At 39.0% G+C, this 27641-nt stretch overlaps 2 protein-coding genes across 2 annotated transcripts in view; one reads left to right on the forward strand and one right to left on the reverse strand.

Annotated features, from left to right (window-relative positions):
* NLG-5 (neuroligin 5) overlaps window positions 1-27641 on the reverse strand; it is a 198298-nt gene that overhangs the window by 28330 nt on the left and 142327 nt on the right. Inside the window, exon 3 of the mRNA XM_018513400.1 lies at window positions 8726-9366. Coding sequence (XP_018368902.1) covers window positions 8726-8950 — 225 coding nt within the window. The 5' untranslated portion in view covers window positions 8951-9366. The remainder of the gene's footprint in view (window positions 1-8725; window positions 9367-27641) is intronic.
* On the forward strand, window positions 19003-21013 carry AP-1mu (adaptor protein complex 1, mu subunit). Its single transcript, XM_018513401.1, has 2 exons — window positions 19003-19132; window positions 19528-21013. Exon 2 carries the CDS (start codon window positions 19538-19540, stop codon window positions 20804-20806), a length of 1269 nt encoding a protein of 422 aa, XP_018368903.1. The 5' UTR covers window positions 19003-19132; window positions 19528-19537; the 3' UTR covers window positions 20807-21013.

Below are 27641 nucleotides of genomic sequence, written 5' to 3' on the forward strand. Positions count from 1 at the left end.
CTTATAATTTTATCATGTAACATAGTAATTGATCGACTGTAATCGATATTTATCGATTATTTTCGTTGTCGAGTGTGTCTCTAGCTACGCTAAAACTTACTCACTTCAAAACGTTTTACAATCTGCATTATAATTTTTACTATTGTACATCATTTCTAAAAAGTCTCTTGTATATTTAAAAAAATCTATCGTTACTGATAATATTTCATTATTGTCAAGTTGTCCCAAGCTTATTACCAAACATGATGAAATTTGTAATGAATTTTGCGGTAAAAAATAACGAAAAATTCTCTCCGTGTATGTTCTTAGAATTGTCACAAATTTTTCATCTTAAAATTTCATAATTTTTTCTTGATTTCCAGACAAACTTTCATGATTTTCCCCGATGCTTCAATAATAATTTGGAAATTTTGTGTATTTTTATTCTAATTTGGAAATCGTTAAGTATCTTACTGAGGAAACAATTTAATATGTAAATCACTATTAATGTTGCTCACATCGGTTCCTTTTAATTGTTAAGTTGATAGTATTCCAAAATTGAGTGAGTATGAACATATTCATATTCAATTTCTAAAATCAAGAAATTTTAATTTTTCAGAAAATTTTGAAAAATTCTCTGATTTTTCCTCGATTTTCCTTACCGTTTTCAATTTCTCTGACATTTTCCTGGTTTCCAGTTTTATGGCAAACCTGGTTCTTGATTTCAACGAGACAACAACTGATGTGATTACTCCTCGTGTTCTCTCTAAAATACCTTCCTCCCTTTTAAGAGTTTAACAAGAACAATGAGCCAGGAGTTTGTGGAGTATCTCCAGGACAAGCGAAGAAGAGTTTGGAGGGCAAAGGTAAAATCGTCCATTTTCTTTTTTTGCCCCCTTCAATGGGACGGAGAAAAGCGAGTGTCGGAATAACGAGACGAGAAGCTATCCTGAAATCTCTCTTCTGGATACAAAGTGAAATTGATGGCCCACATTTACCGGCGCACGTGTAGACGGAAACACGTGGGAGAGAGGCGGAGGATATTACCAGACAGTGAAGCGCTGTCGATCCCATCTGCGATGCATCCCAAACGAAATAGTGCTGGTAAAAAAGTTTATCAGATGTATACGGTATTCGATGTAATGCGTATGGAGTACGTCGAGGTAAGTCGATATACTAAATGGACGTACACAACGAGATACAAACGCAACGAGAAACGCCTGTTTATCTGAAGACAGCATAATTTCGTGAGGCTTTGCGGATTTATCCTTTCGGTTACATGTATATTTTGCCCACAATTGCAGTATTCGCGCTTGACAATTTGCATACGTTTATTCGTTCCGCGACAATTGTTACCCTAAAGAGATTGTTTACATTTCTCTCGTGCGCGATATTCATTAGGTCCCGCGCATGGAAATGATAACAAGCGAAATAAATTTGGTTACGTCATAAATTACGGATGCAACAGTGAGCGAAGGACAGGCGTAACATCGCTAAAGCGAAGCGAATTAATACCGTGTTTCTGCATATTCGCACGTATACGTTTAATTGTGATAACGGATAGGAGTTTCGCATTAATTAGTGGCGGAAATTATGCTTCGAATTTTATATGCTCGAGATAGTATCGCGGTAAAATGTGGTCTCTATTTTTTATAAAAAAAGAAAATGCGATGTATTTTCTCAATTGGGACGTACCCGATGCTTTAGCGGCTTCAACCGAGTCGAGCAGAGGCTGAATGGAGTTGCGAGTTGCGTTGGAAAAATAATTATACAATCCTTATCGAGCTGAATACCGGTCTGTAGATGCGGCAACAATTATGCAGTTTGTTGTTGTAAAAATTCCAGAAAGATGATTTAAACGGGACGATAAATTACGTAAATTTAGAGGTACAATAAATTATGTGCGCGACAAAGGAAGTCGAGCGGAAAAATGGCGAAGATACGGAGGATTTACGTCAGCCTGCACACACGGTCCAATAACGGTCGTATGGAAGCTTTTGCTGGTGGCGGTGCGTTTCAATGAGTTATAGAGCACATAAATGTAAAAGAAATTTATTAAGCTTCAAAGTCGCGAAACGGCTGTTTCGCAACAAATCTCCCCGTGAATGCAGCTGGAAATAGACAAGAAGATTGGTCGCGTCCGGGAATGTAAAGGCGAATAAAGACGCGGCCGCAAACGACGGTCAAGTTGCATTTAGTCAAGCGGATTGCCGATTAGAAAGGAGAGATTTATTATGAGGGAAGGCTGGAAAAAAAAAGAGAGCAATTTTTTTCCTACGTATTTATAAAGGATAACGTGGCAATAAAAAAACAGTAAAAAAAATACATATAGATCGGCACTTCCGTGCCGGGGAAATATTTCCAAGATTGAAATTCCGACCAGAGAAATGACGAAGAAAAATTTCCGAGTACAAAAGCAAATTGACGAACGCAGTAAGAGCATACATTAATGCATTTGCAATGCCAATCGGGCCGTCGACGGACACGTTCGGACGACGAGAGTAGTGAAAAAAAAATTCCGCGATGGCATACCAGGACGCGCAGATATAGTTTCGCGGGGAATTATTATGCGTCGTGAGGAAAAATTTGTAAAGCGCTTCAAACATATGCGACTCAGTTTCGGAATACGGGATATAGCTCGTAAACTGGGCGCGATAATTGTATTAAAAAACGCGCACCTATAAACAATTTTTTTTCGCGCGCGCATCTCTCTCTCTTTTCTGTTGACAAAATGCGGATGCGATTAACGCGATTTTTATCTCCAAGATTCGCGTATAAATAAGTGGGAAATTATATTTCCGCTTTCTGTGAATTCGGACGTGTTTAACACTCGAATTATACTCAGCCGGATGGTTTATACGTGAATGCCGAAGGAAGACCGTATCTTCGATAAGGACAATGTCCGAATTAAATTGACCCAGATTCTACTATGAACTTAGCATACGTACAAAATTCAATATTCAACTGATATGCTTCATAAGGAAAATTAATACATACTCCAAACGTCGATATATCCTTATCAATGAGATTTTGGCGCCAATTACTAAATCATTTATACAAATGATACATACATTTGTGTTGAATAAGAAAACGCAATTTCGTGATATGATAATTTTTGAAGGAGAATTAAAGTTACTATCGCTTGGAATAAGATTTTCAATGAGAATATACAAAGATAGGGTAAAATCAGAGATTATGGCATAGGCTACTAATATGGAATAGTGGCTTATTTTTTAAACAAAGCATTGCAATCTGGCGGTAATCGCTGAAAGTTATTGCAATTGTTACCCAAACATGTCATAACAAACAATGAACTCGGTCCGACCAACCGTTTTGCTATAATTAACATTTATTCATTTTCGTTACGTCAGAAGATTCGGTAGCTTTTTCTAAAATGTGTTCTCACAAACTGAAGGTAAGTTTTTTTAATGCTTATATTGCAGACGCTTTTAATAATGTTGCATGAACAATATTATGCAGATTAATTGCTATTTCAAACTTGTTTATTGCTACGGAAAGACTTTATTTGTCATATGACGACATGCAGGTAATGTGGAATACATCGAGGGTTGAGAATATGGAATAGATTCCATGCATGTTAGCAACTTATTTGTGATCAGATTAGATTAGGTTATATTACAGCATGTATTCTATATCAGCTTATTTGCGATTTATCAGCTTATTTGCGATTTTTTATTTATTCATGCGTAATAACGTTCGTAATGATGCTATTATATTTTCTGTAGTATTATATAATAAAAATTGAACAGTTTTCTATTTTTCTTGATCGATTTATATAAATAAACAAATTTGGACTTCATTTATTGTGTTATTTATTACTATGGTCAAAATTACATCGGTATTCCATATTACATCCCATTTTTTAGACCCCCCATAGACCCCTCCATTTTCTCGCTTTTGACTTTTTTGTTAATATTGACGTTGGATTTAAATTTTGGTGACTTTCATTTATTGGATGTTGTAGCTAACATATTCTTCAAGAGTTCTGTGTAAATTTGAAGTCTTTATATGCATTTATATCGGAGCAATGTTAATTTAAAAAAAGCTATTCCATAATCCCTGTTTTTACCCTACATATCACTTAGATTTTATCATATATAAATTAATAAAGATATTATAGTACCATTTGGGTTTTACTTTTTAATTTAGTACAACAGTTTTTTTTCCACGATCGCGTACTCTTAGTGCCTTTTTCAACCTTTTTATTTAAAAGATAATTTTGTACTGTTAACATGTACTAACCTTACCGTACTAACATGGGTAATTAGTGACCGAGCGATTCCTGTTCGTGCAAGTTTCTCACAAACTCGGTCAACCCGGCGTTTATTATTGCCGCGTAAAAAAAGTTTGTGATGGGGGAGACCTGTGCGCAATGGTGCGACCCCGGCCGTCAATCTGCCTATGACTGACGTGCAGTTTAAGACGACGTGAGACACTAGTGACCCTAAGTGAGTATACGATGTTAGCTTTTTTGTGAAAATAAAATTTGTGTCAAAATCATTATAAGTATTCTATTTTCACTCTAAATTAATGTCTGAATGTTTGTTTTCATAAAAAAAATTTTTTTCTAAAAGAATTATTTATTTTTTAGACAAAATAGATAAAACTGAAGAGACGAGTCACGCTTTTCTTTACATATTTATCTAAATGTGTATTAAAATTGACATTTTTTAAATGAAAAAATACATTATTTTACAACAAAATAAAAAGATGCGTATTTTAACTCGATTTTTTCTACATGTCCCTTACTGAAAATTACTCATATTTATGTGTTCAAATAATTCAACATTTTGTAGAATTCGAAGTTCTAGTATTTTTTTTTTCATAACTTCATATCTAAACTATAAAACCCTGGAGTAAAAATTTTTTTATATTCATTTAATATGAAAAGTTATAATTTTTTAAATCAAATGCCATTTTTTCCCAACTTATGGGTCTTTCGGTAATTATAAATTATATACTACATTTTATTATTTTCCAAAATGAAGAGTTTTATTATTTTCCAATATTTATTCTAGAAAGTTGAAAGTATGTTGGTGAATTTTTAGAGATTTTTTGAATTATTTTGAAGAGATGAAAAAACGAAGAGATAGTGACCCTTGATAGTATGGATGAGGCACCAAATTGTAGATGGTACGGTAAGGGTTAATAAATATTGCAAACGTCAATATATATATCTCTATCCGATATCTACATCCGATGTATGATAAACGTGTATCTCGAACACGACATAGTCTCGCAAACGCATAACGATAATCGATCGTTCAAGATTCGCATCGCTCAAGATTCAACGGCTGTACGTGCCTGAGGGCGGCAATATGCAAAATAATTCTGCTTATATATCACAGCGGAGGAGGAAGGGACTGAAGGGACGCGATCGGTGTAGTCGGTGCGCGTTTGACAGAGCAATGTTTTCCTCTGGCAAAACGTATGGCGGTCGATCGTGCGAAATGGACCGGTGAACGGTGCGGCGCGGCGCGGCGAGCGTGAACGTGGGCGCGAGCGGGGCGAACAAAAAACGACAACCGTGAGTTGTGCGGCACGTTACGACGTAATGTAAAGGCCACGAGGCGTCCTGAGCGAAAAAGTTTTCTCGTTATCCATCCATCCGCCCGGGGACTGCCGGGCGAAAAAAGGCCGGTAAATTGCGGATCCACAATTCCCGCCAAAGCGACCGTGTCCCCCCGTCTGATCCGCGCGCGCGCGCGCGCGGATGTTTCAATCGCGTGAGACGTCGGTGGCGGCATTACGAATATATACGCGCCCGTACAAATAATCCGTATTCGACGTTCTCTTTTACGACGAGCCGATCCTGGCAGGAGACTTGGCCGGGATGTACAAGCAAAATGAGGCGCCGAAGGGGATGAATCGACAGTGGTGGTTCATGTAATACCCACGCGTAAGATCCGCTTTTAGACGTAACTACGTATTTAAAGTGGATCCTTCTACGAATCGCGAGCACGCTTTTACTCCAATGCTGCGTACGCTTCAATTATTTCGCCCTTTGCTCGTAGCAGTTAATAAGTCAACATTGTTCCCCGAAGTATCGAAGTTCCAACGACGCTGCAATATCCTGTATAATTTGTATACGCGCGCGCGCGTCTTACACAGACTTGATAAGAGCGCGGAGATGAAATTCCGGGATTGCGCGAAGGGCAACTGGATTTAACGTTGCTCTCGCGATCCTTTTTCGACGGGGTCGGGCGCGGCAATTTTGAGGGAGAGCGATTCGTAATTTCGCGAGTGCAACAACGGCGTGCAAATATCAAATGTCAGAAAGTTAAATAACACGCAGGGATGAAAGCTCTACCTTTACGTATAGCGGACCGGGTATGTACGTTATTGTCGCCGAACGATATCGGTGGTGATGCATCGCGCGGATTGATACCGGAGCGTTAAATTGGCCGATTTCCCCGCAATTCCCCACGGTTCGCTATTCCGCGGCCGCGAATTTATTTTCGCCGATGTGAAGCCACCGGCGGTGGATATGGCGGGGATATGTGGTTGACGATATCCCGCCTGCGGATACTTTAACGCGAAACGTGAAATTTGCCGGCTCGTATTGCGGGCGAGCGGCGCGGCGCGGCGCGGCGCCGGGCCGGCACGAGGTTGAATCATCGGACACGTCCATCGATCCGCCTCTTGTCGATATGAATATCTATTAGACGTAATTGATGTCTACCATCCGGCGTAGCGAATGCCGTGGTAAATGTCAAATCGGCCTCGCCCACTCTGACTGATCGGTGTTGTGAAAACGCTTCGGCTCCGATAGACGAGCTGCCAGCAAATTGTCTGTTGGAAAAATTTCGCTGTCGTGTGGGACATCGAGATATCGAACCGCTTTTAGTTTCCACTCCGGCAACGGCGCGCAGCTATGCGAAGTGTATTGGAAATAGAACGGAGGATAAAAGACAGGGATTTTTATATTCTGCCGTGTATACTCATTTCGTATTTAATTATTTTAATTCCACACTCGCGAAATTTCGAGTCGCTATAATAAAAGCTTGTACTCATTGCGAATTCTTTTGCTGTGTACGGTTTGACGAGGACAATTAGCCTTGCTACTTCTTTCGAGGAAACGTGTGTGCTTGACTAATTGTGAGAGAAAATGTATGTGTATACTATATATACATATACATGTGTGTGTGTGTGTGTGTGAAGATACGACGAAAAAGTTAACGAGCGCGACACGCGTATTCTTAGTTAATTGGAGCGATAAAAAAAGCCGTGAGAAGGATATAAGAGCTATCGGTTGGTAAAGATACTTAGTAGGCAAAGGGAAGTTTTAATGTCGGGTCGACAGCAGGATTTAGGTGCGGTAATAAGTTGAAGGGATGGTAAGAGAGAAGAAACTGACGCCACAGAGGAAAGGAAAGCCGAGGAGGTCTGCAAAGTTTGTGAGAGTGATAGGAGGACAGAGTAACGCATTTAATGAAAGAGTACGTTGGTGGGCAACGAGAAGAGAGAAAAAAGGGAAGAGGTGTTGGGCACTGTGAGGACGAGTTAGATTGGACGGAACAAGTGATGAGAAAAAGAAGCAGAAAAACGGGAGAAAGTAAAGCGCGAGGAAAAGGAGGATACGCGGCGACGCGGTCAAATTTAAGAGATGTAGGAAGACAGTAGTGTGGAAGTAATTGAAATCGCAAGATTAATGCGCCGGGGACCCAACGTTTCTCGGGATGTTAATGAGAGAACATTAGATATAGTTCTTATCTTCGTTTTTGCCGAACGCGCTCGACGCGCGAAGATTAAAAATCTCGCGGAAACATCGTTCGTACAAGTTAAACTCTCCGTAATGTCGCATGCTAAAAGCATTATTCATGTATTATTAACGTTACCATTATATATTGTAACATCAGTGAGAATAGATAGCGTATTGTTAAAATGAAAATAGATATTAATTACGTAACGTAGAACTCTCAATAGAGAGCACTCGGGCGCGCTGCTGTAGCCATAATTATTATTTCGATATTAGTTAACAAGACATTTAACTGGGTTAGTTTATACAGCTCTTGACCAAAATTGATTCGCATTTCGCACGTGAACTACAGCAGGAGATTAATTCATGTCCAAGATATTATCTCATCCTGTACACATAATATCCAAATATTCATGTCATCGCATATCTACTATCATAACCACCGCCCGTTACCTGTATAAACAGGAAGAATAGACCTGCGCGAGAGATTCTGCAATCGATTACCAGTGAATACCGTTCCATTTTATAGTATAGCTTCTATTTTACATGGAGAAATTTAGTGCAGGGAAATGTTATTTTTTACAACAAAAAAAAAGCGTACCTTCATCTCTTTAAAAAACTCTGATATTAGAGTTATAAAAAAATGAAACGCGTTGTCACAGATAATTGGTACTCTCCAAGCGAGCTACCCCGTTCAAACGACGACGGACAGAAAAATCCCGCTTCCGCAGGGTCAATCCAGCAATAAATCTCGCTTTTCGCTGTGTACATCGCGGAAACAGCGACGTAATACTGCCGGGAACTAGCCGATCCGCGAATCACGATCCACCATTTACATCGAATCGAACTCGATGTCCGAGCAGGCTCCACCGCGTTCGTTCCACCTGCCTGTTAGGATATCCAAATCCTGCCGGGGATGTGGTACGTCGTTCGATACCCCACACCGTCATACTCCTCCTCCATTTCCTCCACCTTCTCCTCCATCCCCTCCCGGTCCAGGTCCTAGCAAGAAGAATCGATACATACCTGAAGTATCCCACGTATTTGTCCGCTCTTCGTCTCGACGATGCGCGAGGCGTAGCGGGTCACGGGCTGCGAGGAAGCCGCACGACTGCGGCCGGCCGAGATTAACAGGACGATCAGGGGCAGCAGTGCGAGTCCTACGCGCAGAGAGCAACGGATCGGCCTGATCAGGCACCACGTCGTGACCAGCGGCCGGCTCCGGGCCGCCGGCTGGCATGGCAGCGGCATGACAGCATTTGCTGGCGGCCACCTGCAGCGATGCCACCAGCATAACCGTACGGCGACCTTGGTCGTCGATGGCCAGCCGGGTGCACTTCGTCAATCTCGACAGCGGCGGCACTCCGACGGTTTCCGGGATGAATCTCTCTTTTTTAACTTGTCCGCGATGAACGATGCAACCTCCCGCAAGCCACTCCTCCGTATTCCCTCATTACGGCCCGGCAGTCACTTTCCTTCCGCGCGTTTTATTCCGCTCTTAATTTCCTTCTTACAGGCGGCTCCAAGACCGGTCTACTCTTCGACCAAAGTCCAAGTTAAATTGCTCTCAAAACATCTTGAATAAGAAAGTTGGGAGACGACCAGCCTCCGCGCCGCCGCCAACCTGGAGAGCGGACGGCTTTGGACGTTGAAAGGCAGGCTCCGGTCTGTAAGCAAGCAAGCGAGAATACGATGTAATGGAACGCCCGTAAGATTTAGTATTTTATTTTCTGATAACTGCAGTTTACGCACTAAAAAGACTCGGTATATATACACAATTACTTGTATTATTACTTTAACTGTCATTTTGTGTAAGCGTAAAGCTACAACTTCAGAAGTGAGCGATTCGTGATAATTTACACTCTTTGATTTCCTCAAAAATTGCTTCTTTGTTCTCTAAAACTTCCATAATGAATTCTCATTAGTACTTTTGGAATTGTACTAATATACCTATGTAATTTAAAAACAAAATTCCAGTAATTACTAATTTTAATAGGCTTTAAATACAAGATATCACAGTGGAAAATAGTATTGTGTCGTTAATTTATATCGCAATTTCAGCGACATTTCTCGTTATTTCTAGCAAAATTCTATACTCTACAGTCATTTTTAAACAGAGTTTTAATTGCTACTTTTTCAATTTTGATTTTTTAATATAACAATGTGGAACTCTTTATTTTTGTAAGTAAATGTTGAACTATGAAAAGCGCTACTGGAATTTTTTTTTTTGTATTAATAAAATGTCGTGCTAACTTTACATATTCCACTTTTGAGTATCCGTGAAATTAGTACGACATTCTATTAATATGAACAAAATAACGACAGTTCCAGTACCACTCTTTTTTCATAGTTCTACAGTTCCTCAGAAAAATAAAAAAGTGTTGTTACTTATTTTATTTATTTTTTACCGATTTCAATTTATCTATTAAAATTATCTCTCTCTCACGATCAAAAAATTAATTATATCTTAAAAGTCTAACATTACTGGCGAGGAATTAAGATCGGAATCTCATTACCGCAAAACTCAAGAATATCTTTCACGATCAAGCCATTATTCGTAAAAATAGTCTTTTGTCCGCGCTCGTAATTACAACAATAAGCCTATCAATGCGAATGAATCGCACTAACACCGATGGGACTTGCTATTCATCATTTTTTTTAAATCGGTGATCCATTCGATACCGCTGTCCGGTTTTGCGGTGAATTCGCTCGGTCGGACGTGACACACTGATGAACGGACACGATTCGATCGATCGGCAGTTCCTAAATTTATGGAGAATTCGCCGGTCCAGTCGCGCGCGAATCTGCGGCGGCACAGTACGATTAATGCGTTTAACCGAATCAATCACTTTATTAATTAATCCTACCATACGATCGGCGGAACGCTTTACGATCGGCATTAAATAAATGGATTCCATTACATTGTCAAAATCGTGACCACAATCAAATCTGGGTTTGTCCTTAAACCTCAGATTAACTCGCATTAATCCATGATTAAATGAATATCACCATATCTAGCAAATTCTGTAAATAACTGTTTCATCAGTTCGTTTGAATCTTTCGTTAGAGACACAGAAATATTTGTAATTACTTAAGATAGAAAATGTAAGACAATTTTTGTGCAATAAAAAAAAGTCTAATTTGTTACAATTACGTCGGTTTAATTCACAAATGGCCTTCCTCTAAATCTCGATCGACGCAAAGTCTTTGTCCGTGAATGCATAAGAACGCCTTCAAAAACATCACAGCCGAGTAAACCGAATGCCGCGAGCAGCCACATTATCTCAAGTCTCGAAAATGTGAAAATAAGTGAATGCCACACCAACGAGGTGGCTGATACAAGAGGACGACTGAGAGGAAGGGCTGCAAAAAGGGTGAAGGAGACAGCGAGGCACTGATTGCACCGAGAAACTTATCTCCCCGCAGGACATCTCACTGATCAACCCTCCTCCTTCTGGTTTCAATCCCTCGCATTTCTGAGCTCTCTCCCAACTCTTTCGCCACTTTTCCCGGCTCCATGTTTCCACTTAGGGTTAACGGCGGCGACGCTGGATCGAAAACTTTCTCGCTCGCTAACAATATCAGCGCCAATGGCTGATTTAAATTTTTAATCGCGACTACATCGTTCCCGATGGCGCGGTGATTGGCACCGTCCGTCCGTTCGAATCTTTCTCTCTCGGACGGGAATTTTCTTTCCGTTCGCGGAATTCGTTATGGATTCAGAGCTGACAGGAAACAAATTAATTAGAAAACGGATATGGTTGAATTCGCCAAACCAATTTCTTTACCTTGTTTTCTTTCTTCTAGACTACAAATACTTTCAACTAGACTACAAATACTAAGATACAATATGGACCTTTATTCCAAGATTGGCTGTGCTCCTTTATCGTATTTCATTAACATATCCAGTTAAAATGTAGTCTTACGAGCAAGAGGAGAAATCATAGTGTTTTATTCATCTCATAGGATTTCATCATAATGTTTTAATGAATTTCCGTTTTAACTTCTCCTAAAGCGCACGTAAATTATTGCTTGTATTATTAAACTTTTAAGTAAATCCATTTACTCGACGCGAATGCATTTCCGTGTCGCCGTACATTACAACTCCGTACGTTATTACGTAATATGATTTATTTAACGTAAATGGATGGCAACAATTCAAACGAGAAATATACGGGCTAGGTGTCTTTTGGCAGTTGCGTCATATCGCATTCTACGATGGTGTATATTGATAACGCGTTTTCTCGGGACGAAAAATTGGCGACGATAATAGATACGGTGGCCCCACCGGGGAATCTAAGTACTTACGATAAATTACAACTTTGATATTCAGAACTTTCCAAGTCGCGGAGAAATACGAGATAAAGTTCCTTGTTCCGGTTTATTTTTCGCAAATCGATGCGCCGCGCGCGGTTCTCCGCTTCATTATGATACCGCAATTTACGTCGCTTTTTTTCTCTCTTTCTCTCTCTCTTATGTTCCAACTATCGCGCTCGCGGACGAACATCCATTTTACTCTTTCGTAAGAATTATCATCGCGAAACCGTAAGAGCGGCGCTTGCGAGGAGCGACGCGAGTCAAAGGGAAGAGAGTTCGATCGCCATCAAACTCACGTGCGTTTGCTTAATCCATTATGCATCTTGCCTAACCGATTTAACTGCGGAGCGATATCGATCCTAATGAAACCTCAGCGTAAGAGCGGTGATCGATAATCGCGATTAGATCGGCCGAACGTGGGTCAATTCGGTTATCGCGCGAGCAACGCGCGAGACTTTCAGTCGTTCTGGAATGGAACACCGAAGGCTAATTTAATTCAAGCCTCAATTATCGGTCGTACCGATCCCCCAGGCGGCACTAACTTTCGCCCCTCGATGGGACGCCGTTCCCAGAGGAGACGCTCTAGGAATAGGCGTGTAATATAACTGCACGAGTCTCCGGCCTTGTACTATATTGCTTTATCTTCGTGTATGACATTTCATCGTGAGAATCGAACGGGAAAAGAAATCGATTTCGCGCGACGAAACTGCAGTTTTCGCGTCTAACCATGTTATTTTACAAATCGGTCGATCTAGTTATTTTATATCAAATATTATATATCATTTATTATACCCTGAGAAAAAAATTTACTAAATCGTAACATAATAATAACATTTTTTCAATAGTCCTAACTAAACACATTTAATTACAATAAATGAATATTTACTTAATAAAAACATGATAATTGAATACAAAATAAATGATTCTTGTACCAAAAAAATAAATATATGCTTATACAAATATACGCTTTGATAAATATTTAGTTAGTATTATTTAAACCAACATTTAGTATATTTTTTCACTGTATGTGTTCGTTTAATCGCAAATATGTATTTATAAATTAAAAAATATATATTAATTAATTAATCGATTAAATTGCTTAAATATGAGAGATACTTTTATTTATTATCTTCGAAATTATCACGTAATATATCCTGCTATTATGAAATATTACAAAACATTCGCGAAACAGATTGATCTCAGAACGAGCGTGGACAACAAAAGTTTGAACTATCATTTTTTCATTATTGAAGTAAGTCGAGTTCTATTATAAAGTACTCCATTATTGCGTCAACTCTCGATGTATTATTACGGGTCTGGCGTTACGTTAAAGTCGACAACGTTTACTATTCTAAGGACCTCGAAGGCAATTCCATTTTTCGAGATTCCTGTCAAGTTTCCCACTCTTTAATAGCACCGGTAATTTGCACGAGCTCGGGGACTTCCTAAATTTCTCAAAGTAGTCTCTTTTGAAACGTTCCGCGGGATGGTGCAGCTAGGAGGACGTCCCCAAGACGCCGCCATTGTCTGTACCTCGACTCGGCACAGGGCGTTTGAGAGCGACGAGCGAAAAAGAGGGAAGAAGAGGGTAAAGTACAAAAGTCGACGGTGTGGGCGCGGCGGAGGAAAGGAAACGCATTCGCTCGTGGAAGAAAGAGAGTTCCCTGCCGTCTCTCCACCTGCCGATGATTTGACTTTATAATCGAGTCAGCCTCGTTCAATTACAATGGAATCTCTCGTGGAATTTGCCGCAAACAGTACGCGATTCAGTGCGCGGCCCGATCGTGCACCCCGGTAAATATTCGCCCGGTCGGCACTCTGCGCCGGATGCATAAGCCGTGCGCGACGAATGATTTTCAAGCTCATGATTAATTCACGGACGACAAGCGCTGTTAGTTCCGCAAAAGGCGGAAATGTTGCTTAAAACCGGTCGGTATCGTAAACGAAAAATAAGTTCGCCGCATACTAGAGTAATATCCCCCCCCCCCCCCCCCCCAAGCCGCAATATTATTATTACGTTGTGTAAGTAACATCGATATCGCATTAACGATAGAATTCGATGTAATATTACGATGCGCGCTTATTCGAGATCACTCGTCTCGTTGTTGACGCATTCCATTATTCCCAAACAAACACGCATAGAAATCACGCGGATTTCATATTCTCCTATGTAATAATATTCATGATGTTGTTGTGCGCGGTCAGAGAGAGGGAGAGAAAGAGAGAAATCGGTATGAAACATTTATCAGGGTACACAGCGCTTCGCGGCGAGGTGAAATTCAATGGAAAATAGGAAATCGGGATTCGACGAGAGGACACTCGTCCCGGGCCAAGCCTGTTTTCCTAAATACTAGGAAATGTTTATCGAGTAAACACATCTGGATGCATACGATCGGTGCAGCCGTATCTGTTCAATATTTTATGCTAAAACAACCGGGGAACTTGATCACACGCACGGACGCGTAGGCCACCACCGCTCATCTACTCGTTAATGTATTCATTAGAGAGGATGTCCTGTATCTCGTTGTTCACGATCGTTTAATCCAGAAATATTGCCGTTTTTTTTTATTACGACATAAATTATGATGCGCATCTCAATCACCGCAATTAAAATACATCCGGGGTGAAAAAATTGCCTAGGAATAATTTTATCATTTACAGAAGAAATTTGAATTTAACGAGAGAGAGAAAATAATCATCTATTCTTAGATTTGCTACAATACGGCGTGTGTTTTTATATTATATTTAAATAAAATAAAAAAGCGATGTTACCCTGGTAGAAATTTTATGCAGTATACGATTGGTTATTGGAAAGTTGTACTGACTTTTATCTAGTAATTGAACAGCGAAACTGTTCAGAATACCAATCACAACGCTTTTCTCGCAGTTACCGCACAAGGAAGTTCAAAATCTGAATACAGTTACTAAGTAGTAAGAGAACAATAATACTAGAATAGGCTCTTCATTTATGTCATTCACATAATCTGAATTATTCTACACAAAATTAATATTATATTAACGTAAGTAAAATAAGCAAAGTATCTATAGTAAAATTCTTCGCTACTCACATATATTTCATTTCTGTGGGACTCATTCGTCATTTCTAATCTTTGATATTTACTGCTTCTAACCTCATTTTTTGCAATCTTTGTGATAGTCAGACATGCTGTAAATGATTTAAATTCTTCCAGTTTTTTTTTCTTTGTTCTACATTTCCGTACGCGTTCACGACTTTCACACATATTTAATTATTAACAATTTTACATATAACATAAAAATATATTCAGTTATACACGTATCGCAATAATATATGCGTATACACATGACGTGAGCACTGCATAACTATAACTGGTAGAAAACTGGACAATTACATTTTTAGCATTGATACACACGGAGAGAATTTTCTTTTAAAATTTACCCTGAAAATATGGTGATTGTGGTACAATACAATATTTTAAAGATTTTTATCACTTCAGTAAAATTGATCAAACTTATTTTATACTTTATTATAGTATTATTAATGAATGAGAGAGAGATTTATATTAAAATTCTTCGAAATACAACGTTATCCCACGGCTGTCATATTTTCAGGGTAAATTCTAAGAAAAAATTCTCTCCGTGTATAAAATCTCTTGTACAGAATTGATCCAGCTATTGCCTAGTAAAACTGCTTTAACTAATTTTGCCCAGTTGCTACGTAATATTTTTGTACTATAAAGAGAAATCAGTAGTACTAGATAGTAACTAACTGGGTGCTCAGTCAAACTGGACAAATTTCTACTTACTAGGGTTATTACTAACGAAATTGTGACGTAATATTGAGTCGGGGAAAAAGTTTCTTCGTATTTTTTTTACATTCAAAATTGTATATATAATATCTTTGTCAAAAATGAACGAAATTTAAGTTTAAAAAAGGGTTTTAAAGCTTGAAATCTAATTTCGAAAAGTTACTTTATTATTTGAGTTTCTGTGAGTTTGGTAATTTTTACATTTAAAATACTACGAGCTGGAAAAGATGAAAAATTTTCTTTTCACTTTGGGGGTCTCTCGCGTACTTAAAAAAAATTTACGAAAATTTTCGACTACCTATCGTGAAAGCTTGAAGCTTTCCCTACAAGATCATTTTTTAAAAATGTTTCTGATTTTTTCTTCCGAGTTATTCGCGAGTTAAGTAAAGGAGCATTTTGACTTTAATCGCTCATAACTCCGATAAAAATCATCACACCGCAATTTAAAAAACAAATTCTTAAAGCTGAAACTTTGCTCTGGCGAATGATATAATTATAATTATAACGAAAATTTCGTAACAAATAAAAAACTTTTGTAAAAATATATTTTAAATACAAAGAAACTTTTTCCCCGACCCAATAAATAATGTCTGTATCTTGTTGAAAAATTTAGTGTTAGCAGTCTCGTTTTTCGTCTCCGTTTCGTGTTCAATTCGCGTTCATTGTCCACGGCACGACATGAATGATTAAAGAGCTTCAACCGAAAGTTCCGACCTCGAAAAAATGCGGACGTAATTTGCGTACGATTGATGTGGCGACAGAAACGTTAAAAAGCCACTCGATGGGTGCAATGGCCCTTTCGGTTATTCTAGAATCAGGCAACAAAGCCGCGGAGGGGGTTTCTCGATGATATCGCGCCTCTGCGAGCGAAAATAAGCGCGATCGAAACACCGTAATGGGGGTACGTCATGCTGACCGCAGATAACATGGTTGGACTGACCGCCCGTGAATAGTTGAACGAATATCGCCGAATAGCGGTGATTTTCGGACGGCCGGAAGTGCGCCTTTTGATGCCCGTTATAAACGTTAAATCGATTAGACGGGGGCAAGCTTTTACGCGCCGGGCGCAAATCGCATTTCGAGCACGCGGCACGCGAAACAGTGCCGCGAATCACGACCGCCGATCAGAAATTCCATTTAATCAACCCGGTCGCGCGAGGATAATGCATCTCGTTCATTTCTTCCACGTGATTCACCTTTGCAGGATATTGTAATGCCGCGCTACGTTACATTATAAATAATAGAGGGAAAATGCGAGATAGCGCGAGTGCATGTACCAAATATTTCGTGAAATTGCAGTGCTTACATTCTAGTCGATGAGCTTTTATGTCGCGCAACGCGATGCTACGTGTCACACGTGTCGAAGCTTTTCGGTAAAGCGCACAAGGGCATTTTATTTTGGCAGAATCTGCAAGCCGACAATCACTATCGACGTGTATTTACAGTCAGTTTAATGCAGCCGATATTCCGTCCCGTCTCTATCGGCGTATGTAACAACGCTAGAAAATCGATGGTACAGCATTAGTAATTCAAGACTTTGCATCGTGAAAATTTTAATCCGCGAAACGCGACTGATTTCGAGTTATTACGTTCGGATATTTAATTCATTCGGACTCGCGAGAGAGTTCATCTTGTCTAATTCAAGAAAGAAAGAGGGAGAGAGAGAGAAAATATCATTTATTATGCGCTTTGAGAGAAGTCTCCTCAAGCGCAAAGCATCTTATTACAAACATAACAAAACAAAAAAGAAAAAGAGATGTAATAAAAAGGGAAAAAAAAGAAAAAACAAAAGAGATTCTTTTTTTATTGTAGTTTATATTTAATGTCGAAAGCTGTTCGATAAATCCATTTATTTTTATATTCGTTTGTTACTACTTACATTCTAGAAACGATTTATATAATAAACGTGATCAATGAAAAGCTCATCCCGAGGAGAAGGATGCGCGATTCTTGTTTGTCGAATTTGCCTTGCAACAGTCTCGCGCCTTTATTTTCTGTTTTCAAACTCTGAACAGGATATGGTATAACAGTGTGCTATCGCTCCTTTCCTCGCGGAGTAGCCAACGCTGAAATCTTCCGCCGAGATTAAATGACTTCCAGTTGTATAGAATCTTAATGTCGGAAGGCGCTACTTTGCTGAAGATACTGCGCGCTTTCTGCGAAACGGCTTCAAGCAGGATTTAATGTTTCGTGAAACACGGAGTACAGATTAAAATGCCTTAGATCGGATTTATCTTCGTTGCTGTATTAAGCGCGATTTTAGAAATATTTGTATCCGCCCGAATGAGTTCGGATTAACGGACAAAGAACGTAGTGTAGTTTTATCGGTATTCTCTCCTTTCTCAGATTTCCTTAAATCCCTTTTCTTTCCTAGAATTACATACAGACGAATTAAAAAGAGGTGAGAGATAAAAAGTATATTATTCCACGTAAAATATTCTAAAGACAAACGGATACATTGGCATACATGTGAATATAGATATAAATATATGTATGTGTGTTTACACTTACATGATTATATATTGCTCATTTGCTACAACAATGACAATAACTAAAAAATTTTCATTTTTTACTTGAAAAGAACGTACTTTTATTCCTCTAGAATTAATTACTACATCAAAAAAATTGCATTTTAAGATTAATATTCCAAAATTTTAATGAAATTTAAAATATTAAAATTCATTTTCTGTAAAACTTTGTTTTCTGAATTGTGTTGTGCATAATTTATTACATAATTATACATCTATAATATAAATACATATAAATATATTATATACATATATTATATACATAAACATTAAAGTCATCTCTCATGTTTACTACAAGATAAATCCGACTCATAAATGATATCATATTATGTTTATAATCTGATCGGATGTAACGTTTTCACTTAACTTTTCATTATTATTCTACTCGCTCTTTTCGCTCAGAGACTCGCAACTTTCATTATTATTTCATATATACTCATTATAAATTAATACTTAATCACAACATGCTACTGTAAAAGTTTTGACGATCTTAAATGGATTTATCGTATCTTAATAATGAAGTATCGACGTGAGCATCTCTATTTTACGACGTTCGAAGGGCACGTAGCGTCGCGGTCGATATGCTGCGTGAAGTTAGCTGCCAACGCATGCGCGCGACGTGCGCCTCGGACCTCGAGCAACTTCGCGACGGTCCACAGTGGCAGCCCGGAAGCGTAAGGTGATAGATACGTTTTTCTGTCGCAATTTTCTCGTGTCAATTCCGTGGAAAGTCATTTACCTAAATGTAAACAATACGCAAGGAGTACTTAAGGAATTTATTCGCAGCGTCGTACATCAAGGTATATATCGATATACTCCAGAACTTTAAAAAATTATCTCGTATATATATCGGAAAACCGATGCACAGCCGGACGTGAAATTCACTTATATTATTTATTATCGCTTCGTTTTCCACAATGTTTTTCTCAACAAAATGCGAATTATTATTTTCCGCAAACGATATCGCAAATCTCGTCTCGAAACACTCGCCTTGGCGATCATAACCTCAACGCTCGAGAGATGTCGGCTACATTTGATAGTATCGATGATTAGGATTTAAGCTGATTTTCTTTGCCATCAGTCTTACGAGTGTATTTTAAATAATTCTACATAGATGTGTCAAACGTAATCGTTTATATTTTTTAAGATTTTAAATATGGATAATAAAGTTAACCTTTATTTTTTTAACTTGCAGCTTCGACAAGATGTCGACGTCAGCAATATACATTTTGGACGTGAAGGGCAAGGTGTTGATCTCACGAAACTACCGCGGCGACATCGAGACCGGTGTCATAGAAAAATTTATGCCGCTGGTAATGGAACGTGAAGAGGAAGGCAATCTTACGCCTATCATTCAGACCCCAGAATGTACATACGCTTATATAAAATATAACAATCTATATATCGTGTCTACTACCAAGAAAAATGCAAACATATCCCTAATATTTGTATTCCTGCACAAAGTGGTGCATGTCATGCAGGAGTATTTTAAAGAATTGGAGGAGGAGAGTATAAGGGACAATTTTGTTGTTATTTATGAGCTTCTAGATGAGCTACTAGACTTTGGCTATCCTCAAACTACCGATAGTAAGATTCTACAGGAGTATATAACTCAAGAGGGTCACAAACTAGAGATTCAACCCAGGATTCCTATGGCTGTGACCAACGCTGTCTCGTGGCGGTCAGAGGGCATCAAGTATCGCAAGAACGAGGTGTTTCTGGATGTAATAGAATCGGTAAATCTTCTGGCGAACGCCAATGGAAATGTCTTGAGCTCAGAGATCGTCGGTGCCATAAAGATGAGAGTTTACTTGTCAGGAATGCCGGAATTGAGACTGGGCCTCAACGACAAGGTTCTGTTCGAGTCGACGGGTCGTGGTAAATCTAAATCTGTGGAATTGGAAGACGTCAAGTTCCATCAGTGTGTTAGACTTTCCCGGTTCGAGAACGATCGGACGATCTCATTCATCCCGCCAGACGGCGAATTCGAACTCATGTCATACAGATTAAATACGCATGTAAAACCGCTAATATGGATCGAATCCGTGATCGAGCGGCACGCTCACAGTCGAGTGGAATATATGATAAAAGCGAGATCGCAGTTCAAGCGCCGATCCACGGCGAACAATGTAGAGATCGTGATCCCGGTGCCGAACGACGCCGACTCGCCCAAATTCAAAACCACGATCGGCAGTGTCAAATACTCGCCGGAGCAGAGCGCCATTACTTGGATCATCAAGTCATTCCCCGGTGGCAAAGAGTACCTGATGAGGGCGCACTTCGGATTACCGTCGGTAGTCAGCGAGGATGCCGAAGGCAAACCGCCCATACAGGTAAAATTCGAGATACCATACTTCACTACATCCGGTATTCAAGTGCGGTACTTGAAGATCATCGAGAAGAGTGGCTACCAGGCTTTACCATGGGTGCGTTACATCACGCAGAACGGAGACTATCAGCTGCGAACGAATTAGCTACTCGACAACGGGGCCGATAAATATCTCAGGATCTCGGGCATCTACGTCATGCCCGATTACGGCGACTAGAACCGCGTAGTAGGCTTTTGAGATTGAAATCAGCAATTGTCTATCGATTTTGAATACGAAATGATGGCCAGTGAAAAAATGCGTGGAACGCGATGTAAAAATAAATCGGATTTTCGAACACTGATTTCGCCTTTTTGGAAAAATTCACATTCCACACGATCCATGGTGTTTCAATAATATTCTTCTAAAACGGGCTAACGTATCGAAATTAGAGAACATTTTATATTTAAGATTCATTTGTATCTAAAGAGTACTTAATTCAAAGGAGATTCCATTCACAGTGTCGCGATCTTCATGTGTTTCGATTTATTTTTTTAAACATGACGATAGTGACAGCGTCTAATAAAATGCAATCTTGTAATAGAAATTTGTAAATATATCGGCAATTTATTTTATATTCTTCTGCGACAAGGCGAATTTACGAACGAGCAGAAACTCGGTATTAATTTGAATTAAATAGTATTATAATGAATAAAAATTAACTATATATATATATATATACATATATATATATATCAACATCATGTTTAATAATAAATGCAATATTACTGCTGTATATGGTTACGATATTAATGTAAGATAGTACGGAGATATATTAAATTTTTAAAAAGAATAACACAGAGAAAGAGAAGTTGCTCGACGAACGTCCCTATCATTTCCATCTCTTTCCGCTCTCCTGTTCCCTTAAGAATTTTCCCAGCCGACGGAAAATCGAACCGTATCCGGGACGGCTATAAACGCTCGTGTCGATGCGAAGCAAGGGAGGAAAAAAAAACGACAAATATCTCTCGTAAAAGAACTCGTATCGTCGTTCGCGCAGAGGAGGACACGAAAACGCGATTAGAGCGGAATGGAAACGACGGAAGCTCGAAATCTTTTTATTTCGATCCCTCCCCCCTTTCTATCGCGCGCGGCGCCGCCCGGAACGCAGGCTCGTGGTATGCAAATTTTTTGGCATGAGCGCACGAGCGTGTAATAATTTTATGGAAATCAGTAGTCCCGCCAAGCACTCGCACAGTTTCGCGCGCGGGCAACGCGACACGAATCGAAAAACGTAGCAAGGGAGAGAAAAAAAAAGCTCGCCCTGTCTCTCACTCTACTCTCCCGGTAGATGACGCCTGTCCGGGTACGTCGGTATCGAGAAAGGAACGATGTTCGCGTGCTTATCCCGTATTCATCAGCGGTTCGCGCGAGGACGAATTTTTTCTGTTTCCTTTCTCCCTCTTTCTTTCATCCCCGGTCTCATCGTTATACGGTCTGCATAAACGGCGCGCCGGAATGCAACGGTCGCAGATAGCCACGGTAATGTTCGGTTGTTGTATAGATAGTAATCAGCCTGGAAATGTGTAAAAGGGGTTGTTACGAGTGAATTAGCGGGTCCGCGAACACGTGCAACGTGTTCGAAGTATGGTTCGATGCGGGGTTTGAATATGTTCGATATGACAGATTTTTAGTGGGTATTATTGTAACGAGGAGAATAACGGGAAGAATAGAGAATGCTATTTTAACATTAATAACAGATCGTAAAAATTATGAATATAATTTTTTACGCATGACTGAAAATTAATGATTGATGATTGATTATTATTTTTTCAATCAACTGTTTTTTATTTGCTTCGATAATTGACTAAATTAGTCGTGATCCTATTACGTATCATTTTTATTTTAGTTAAGCTGAAACTTAATCGATTAATCATATAAGACTGTTTGACAATTGATTTCATTAATTGATTACATTAATCATGATTATAAATGTATATTTCGAATTTTTAGTCGATTATTTTAGTTAATTAATAAATTAATCGATTGTGCCCAACACTGACGTCAAGTAATTTCTTCGAAGCAATTTTTCTTTTTTTTTTTTTTCGGCTATGACCTAAATATGTAACGATATCGTTTTCCACGTCGATTGGTTATACCTCTGTCATTTTTCCATTTGACTACACAATTTTCTGATATTTCTATTACGTTTACTACCGCGTTACATTTCCCCCGGGATAAGTATCTTGTCGCGAAGAGAAAAATCGATGGAAGGCGGCGTATCGCGGATGATACGCTCTATTTCTAAGCGAGGCGACCAACGATAACGGCCACCTGGATAGCTTCGGTCTCGGTCTCGGCGTAAATATTAGCAGTTGGGATTGCCGGTATCGTAATTAACTCGTCCGATCCGTTCAATTAAATACGAGGGTGAAACGAGAGGGTTTTTAGTGCCGCGCCCCATCGCTCTTGTAACGGAGGTTCCTACGAAAGAAAGGGAAAAGGAAGAAGCTCGGAAAAAGAAGAACCACCCCCGACTCGAGTCAGCTCCCACGAAGTGTACGATGGAATCCAGATTGAGCAATGAAGAATTCATCTCTCTTTCTCTCTCTCTCTCTCTCTCTCTCTCTCTCTCTCTATCTCTTTCTCTCTCTTTCTTTCTTTTATTCTCTTTTTCTTTCTTTCACTTGCACGTTATCACATCCTATACGTGCACGTGACACTTTTACATAACATTCATAGAATATGTAGTTGTACTTGTTTTTCTCTCGTTTAATATTTTACAATTATTCTTGCACTGTTGGATCTATTCTTTTGGATCTTTTCTCTTGTTACATTAATATTTTAGCGCTTGAGAGGATATGCTATCTTCAGAGCGTGATAAATAAAGCTATTTATCTACCTCTTTCTTTCTCTTTCTCTTTCGCTTGTATTGTAAAGCCGCTAATAGAAAAGGCAAATTTACCGATTCAGCCGCTGACGCTGAGGAAATCCGATCGCGAGAAGACCGGTGGAGTAATGGGATGTGCATGCACGGAGAAGATGAGTTCCTGAGAACTTTGCTGTCTCCGACTGTAACGTCCATTTCGGTCATCATGCGGCTGTGTAGGAAATTCTGGTAGGACCGATTTAAAGTTGTACCCAGGCTGGTCTCGTCGTGAGTTCTCGTCCCCGTCCAGTCTTGAATCAGTTCTCTCTTTCTTTCCGTTTGCTTCCGGTGCTTCCCGCGGATATTAAAACTTATCTGGGAAGTATATACATATATGCGCACACGTATAATACACGCGGATGTGCACACACACGTGTATCCTAGATAAGACGGTGGAAGAAAATTTCGAGAGAACGACTCGCGTTAACGAGTTGCTGGAAAAACACACGGATCGATATCGATTGCCGCGCAAGAACCGAGTAATTTAGTTCGCTTAAGCGGGAGAGAGTATGTACCTCCAGTACCTCCACTCCCTCCCGCCGCGAAAATGCGCGAACTTCGGTGACTGCAAACCGGGAATGTAGCGCTAAATGCGAGTCCAAAACTCCGAATACACGTCGGTCAAATGTTCGACAAATTTAACGCTAAACGCGACGACCTGAATGCAGCTCTTACTGTATTCGTAATGAAGATCGAAGGCAAAATATGCGATGATAAAATCCTACGCGATACGCATGTATACGCGCGTGATGTATTCGGATGTATATATATATTTAAAATCGGAGGAAATCGTATTCCGTATTTCCATGTTTTGCTGAAAAGTAGGAAAAGCCCAGCGTGGCTTTTTATTCGTATGTTGTAATTTATATCATGTATTACCGGTATGCTCGGCCGTATTAAATATACGCGCGTATTAAACACGACCGGCATATTCCGCCCCCGGAGAGAGAGAAAATGATATTAAAATAATTTCGTTGCGGATATATTCCCCGGCTAATTACGCGCGGGACGCTTCTATCCTATCTACATAATGACATGCACAAAATGGAAATATCGAGCTGCTATGAAATCAATTATTGTTGATAATATTAATCACCAATTGTGCTCAACGTCACTACCCGCCTCCTGTCTTTGATATAATTATTCGTGCGCGGTGTTACACAATGTAGCACGCGGAAGATTTCTTGAGGGAAATGTTATGCACAATGAAACCACGTTTAAGTAAATAGCTCCGAAGCAACGAAATATTATAGTCGTAATATTTGGAGGCTACTTTAAATAATTATTATTATACCTACTCTCGTTGTATATATATATATATATCTCGTATATCTAGCGTTGTTAAATCCACAGGATTGCCATAAAACTGGAAATCAAAGAAATCAGGGAACTGTCAGGGAAATTGAAACGTGGTCAGGAGAATCAAAGAAAAGTCAGGGAACTTTGCAAAAATGTTTGGAAAATTAAAATTCTTAGCTTTAAAGAAATTTAATATATGTACGTCGTACTTACGTAGTTTTGAAATACTATATCAACATAGCAATTAAAAATGCAAGCGCACACTGTAAAAAAAGATGGAGGAATTCAACTCGAATTGAGGTAAATCAACTCAATTTCAGAGTACAATACGGCGAACTAATTGTCGGGTTGTACCAAGAAAAATTTTAACTTTCTTTAATATCTTCCTTGTGTTAAATAAACATTAAATTTTGTTCTATAAAATATTTAAGTAGTTGACTAAATTATTATTGATAGTAACGGAACTAATTGTATCGTCAATTAAAATAATTTTATGAGCACGATGAAATAAATCTGCAATAGAATAGATTGATTTTAACATTTGATTGGATTATTCTACAAAGTAACGAGAACTCAATAAATTGTTGATAATAACAATTTTGAGGTAATCTCTACTTTATCTTCGAGTGAAGTAGATTTAATAATTTATCTAATAGGACAATTCATAAAATTTATTCGATCTCGTTATTTTGTAAAATGATTTAATTTATAATTGAAATCTTCTATTATATAGATCGATTGAACTGCCTTGAAAAAAATGTTTGTCGCCATGATGTGGCAAGAAGTGTATGAAAAGATCATTTCACCATCCTCGCTTTATACAGGTAGATTTCGAATCTTTCTTACGAGTACATACGCCATCTGTTAAAAGCTCCACAAAACGCTCCCTCGTTCTAAATCAAAGTGAAGTATCGTTAATATTTTATTAAATTGCTATTATTTTTAAGTCATGTTACTTTTACGTTATATTCGTATTCATTTACTACCAATAATGGTTTATTTAACTTTATAAATACGCTTATGATTATGCCGTCCCATAATTGAATTACGTAAATAATTAGTTCAATTTATTTTTCTGTATGATTGATTTGATCTCCATGAAGAGGCAAATGTATTAGAATTACGCAGTTAAATCACCCTTGTAGTAGTTGAATGAATTTCGAATATTATTACATTAACCTTATTTCAGATCGGTTAATCATATAATTTGATTAAATTTTGAGAGAATTCAATTAACTATGTAAAGTTATTTATCTAACTAGTGTAATTATATATCTAACTAGGCTTTTATTCTTCTTGACTTGATTATACTTCACTTAACTCAAATCGCGCAACCCTCAGATTTAGTTGTGTCGATTCTGAGTATTTTTTACAGTGCAGTATCAGCAACATTAACAGCGCTTAAATTTATGTTAAATTAATCTATCAACAAAATATTTAACGATTCTTAAATTAAGATGGAAATATAAAAAATTTCAAAATAATATTGAAAGTAAAAAAAGTATAAATTAAATTTTGTCTGGAAATCAAGGAAAAGTAATGAAATTTTGGAATGAAGAATTTGCGACAACCCTGAAATAGCGAGATCTTTCGATGATCATCTACGGGCGACTTTGAAAATACGAAAATTTATCTGCACCAAACGAAAACACGTTTCGGCGATAGTGAATAAAACATCTTCTATTTCGTATGCGCGTACTCGCATATTCATCGTACATAAAACGTATTATAGTCAGCAACAATAATTTTTTACTATTTGCATACACACACACACACACACACACACACACATATACACGCGCGCGCGAAAACATGCGTTCGTTTGGCGTTAAAATACAGATTGCGAGACACGATTTTCGCAAATTCGGCGCGATCGCCGAATCGAATTATTCGAGACGGTGAATTCCGATGTCCCGTTTACAATCGTCCTGATGAAACCCCCGCACCAAATAACCACGTTTGTTACTAATTGCGCGCTTTGAACATACAAACGTACTCTTGCATTTCCGCATTCATTTACATTCGCGCGTCATTAATTTCGAACCCCATGTCGAAAATCACCGCGCAGTGACAAACGTCAGCCATTGCTTCCCCGCGTGATGTCGATCGATTACAATATTTCATAGATACTCCTAGCGGTGAATGAAATTGGAAAACGCGCGGGCAAACTTTTTGTGGCAATTTATCAACAAATTGCGTTAACTTCGCCAATCTGCACGCGACACTTTGTGACTTTTTATTCCACGGTAGTAAAGGTCAGCCATAAAAAGGACATTGCGCGCCGTCCCAGACGGGACGCTACGTATTTCTCTACGCGCTCGAAAGCGGGGCACTTTGTCGCGAATGCAACTTCCCGCGGTGTAATACTAACCGCTGGTGTTTACCACAATGCCGTTATATTATATAAGTCCTGTGAAAGCCGCGTGAACTTCCGCGAGACGTGCGCGGTGCGCGCTCGCATGCGGTACGGTGTGTTTTTAGGAGAGTTTGGCATTGGCAAACTCAATTCGAGTTTATGTTCCTTGTATGCAAAGTGCTCGCAGCGAAGTTACGATGCACGAAAATACGCCGTTATGAGTCCTGAAGCTATCCTTCTTCACTTAAAATATACATACGCTCTTCGGATGACGCATTGCGTCGTTTTTCCGCGCGCGTTAAGACGCGTTTTACACATCGAACGGCATCTTGAAATTTCGTTCTGCGATTTCGGAAGAGCCGATTTACTTATTTACGAAATTAACACCGTGTCTTATCATTTTGAGTGCTCGCTTGTTA

The sequence above is a fragment of the Trachymyrmex cornetzi genome, unplaced genomic scaffold (genome assembly GCF_001594075.2).
Source record: "Trachymyrmex cornetzi isolate Tcor2-1 unplaced genomic scaffold, Tcor1.1 scaffold468, whole genome shotgun sequence".
Lineage (NCBI taxonomy): Eukaryota > Metazoa > Arthropoda > Insecta > Hymenoptera > Formicidae > Trachymyrmex > Trachymyrmex cornetzi.

Bases quoted from the DNA above. Each gene is read 5' to 3' on its own strand.
- AP-1mu (XM_018513401.1), top strand. From the start codon at position 19,538: ATGTCGACGTCAGCAATATACATTTTGGACGTGAAGGGCAAGGTGTTG.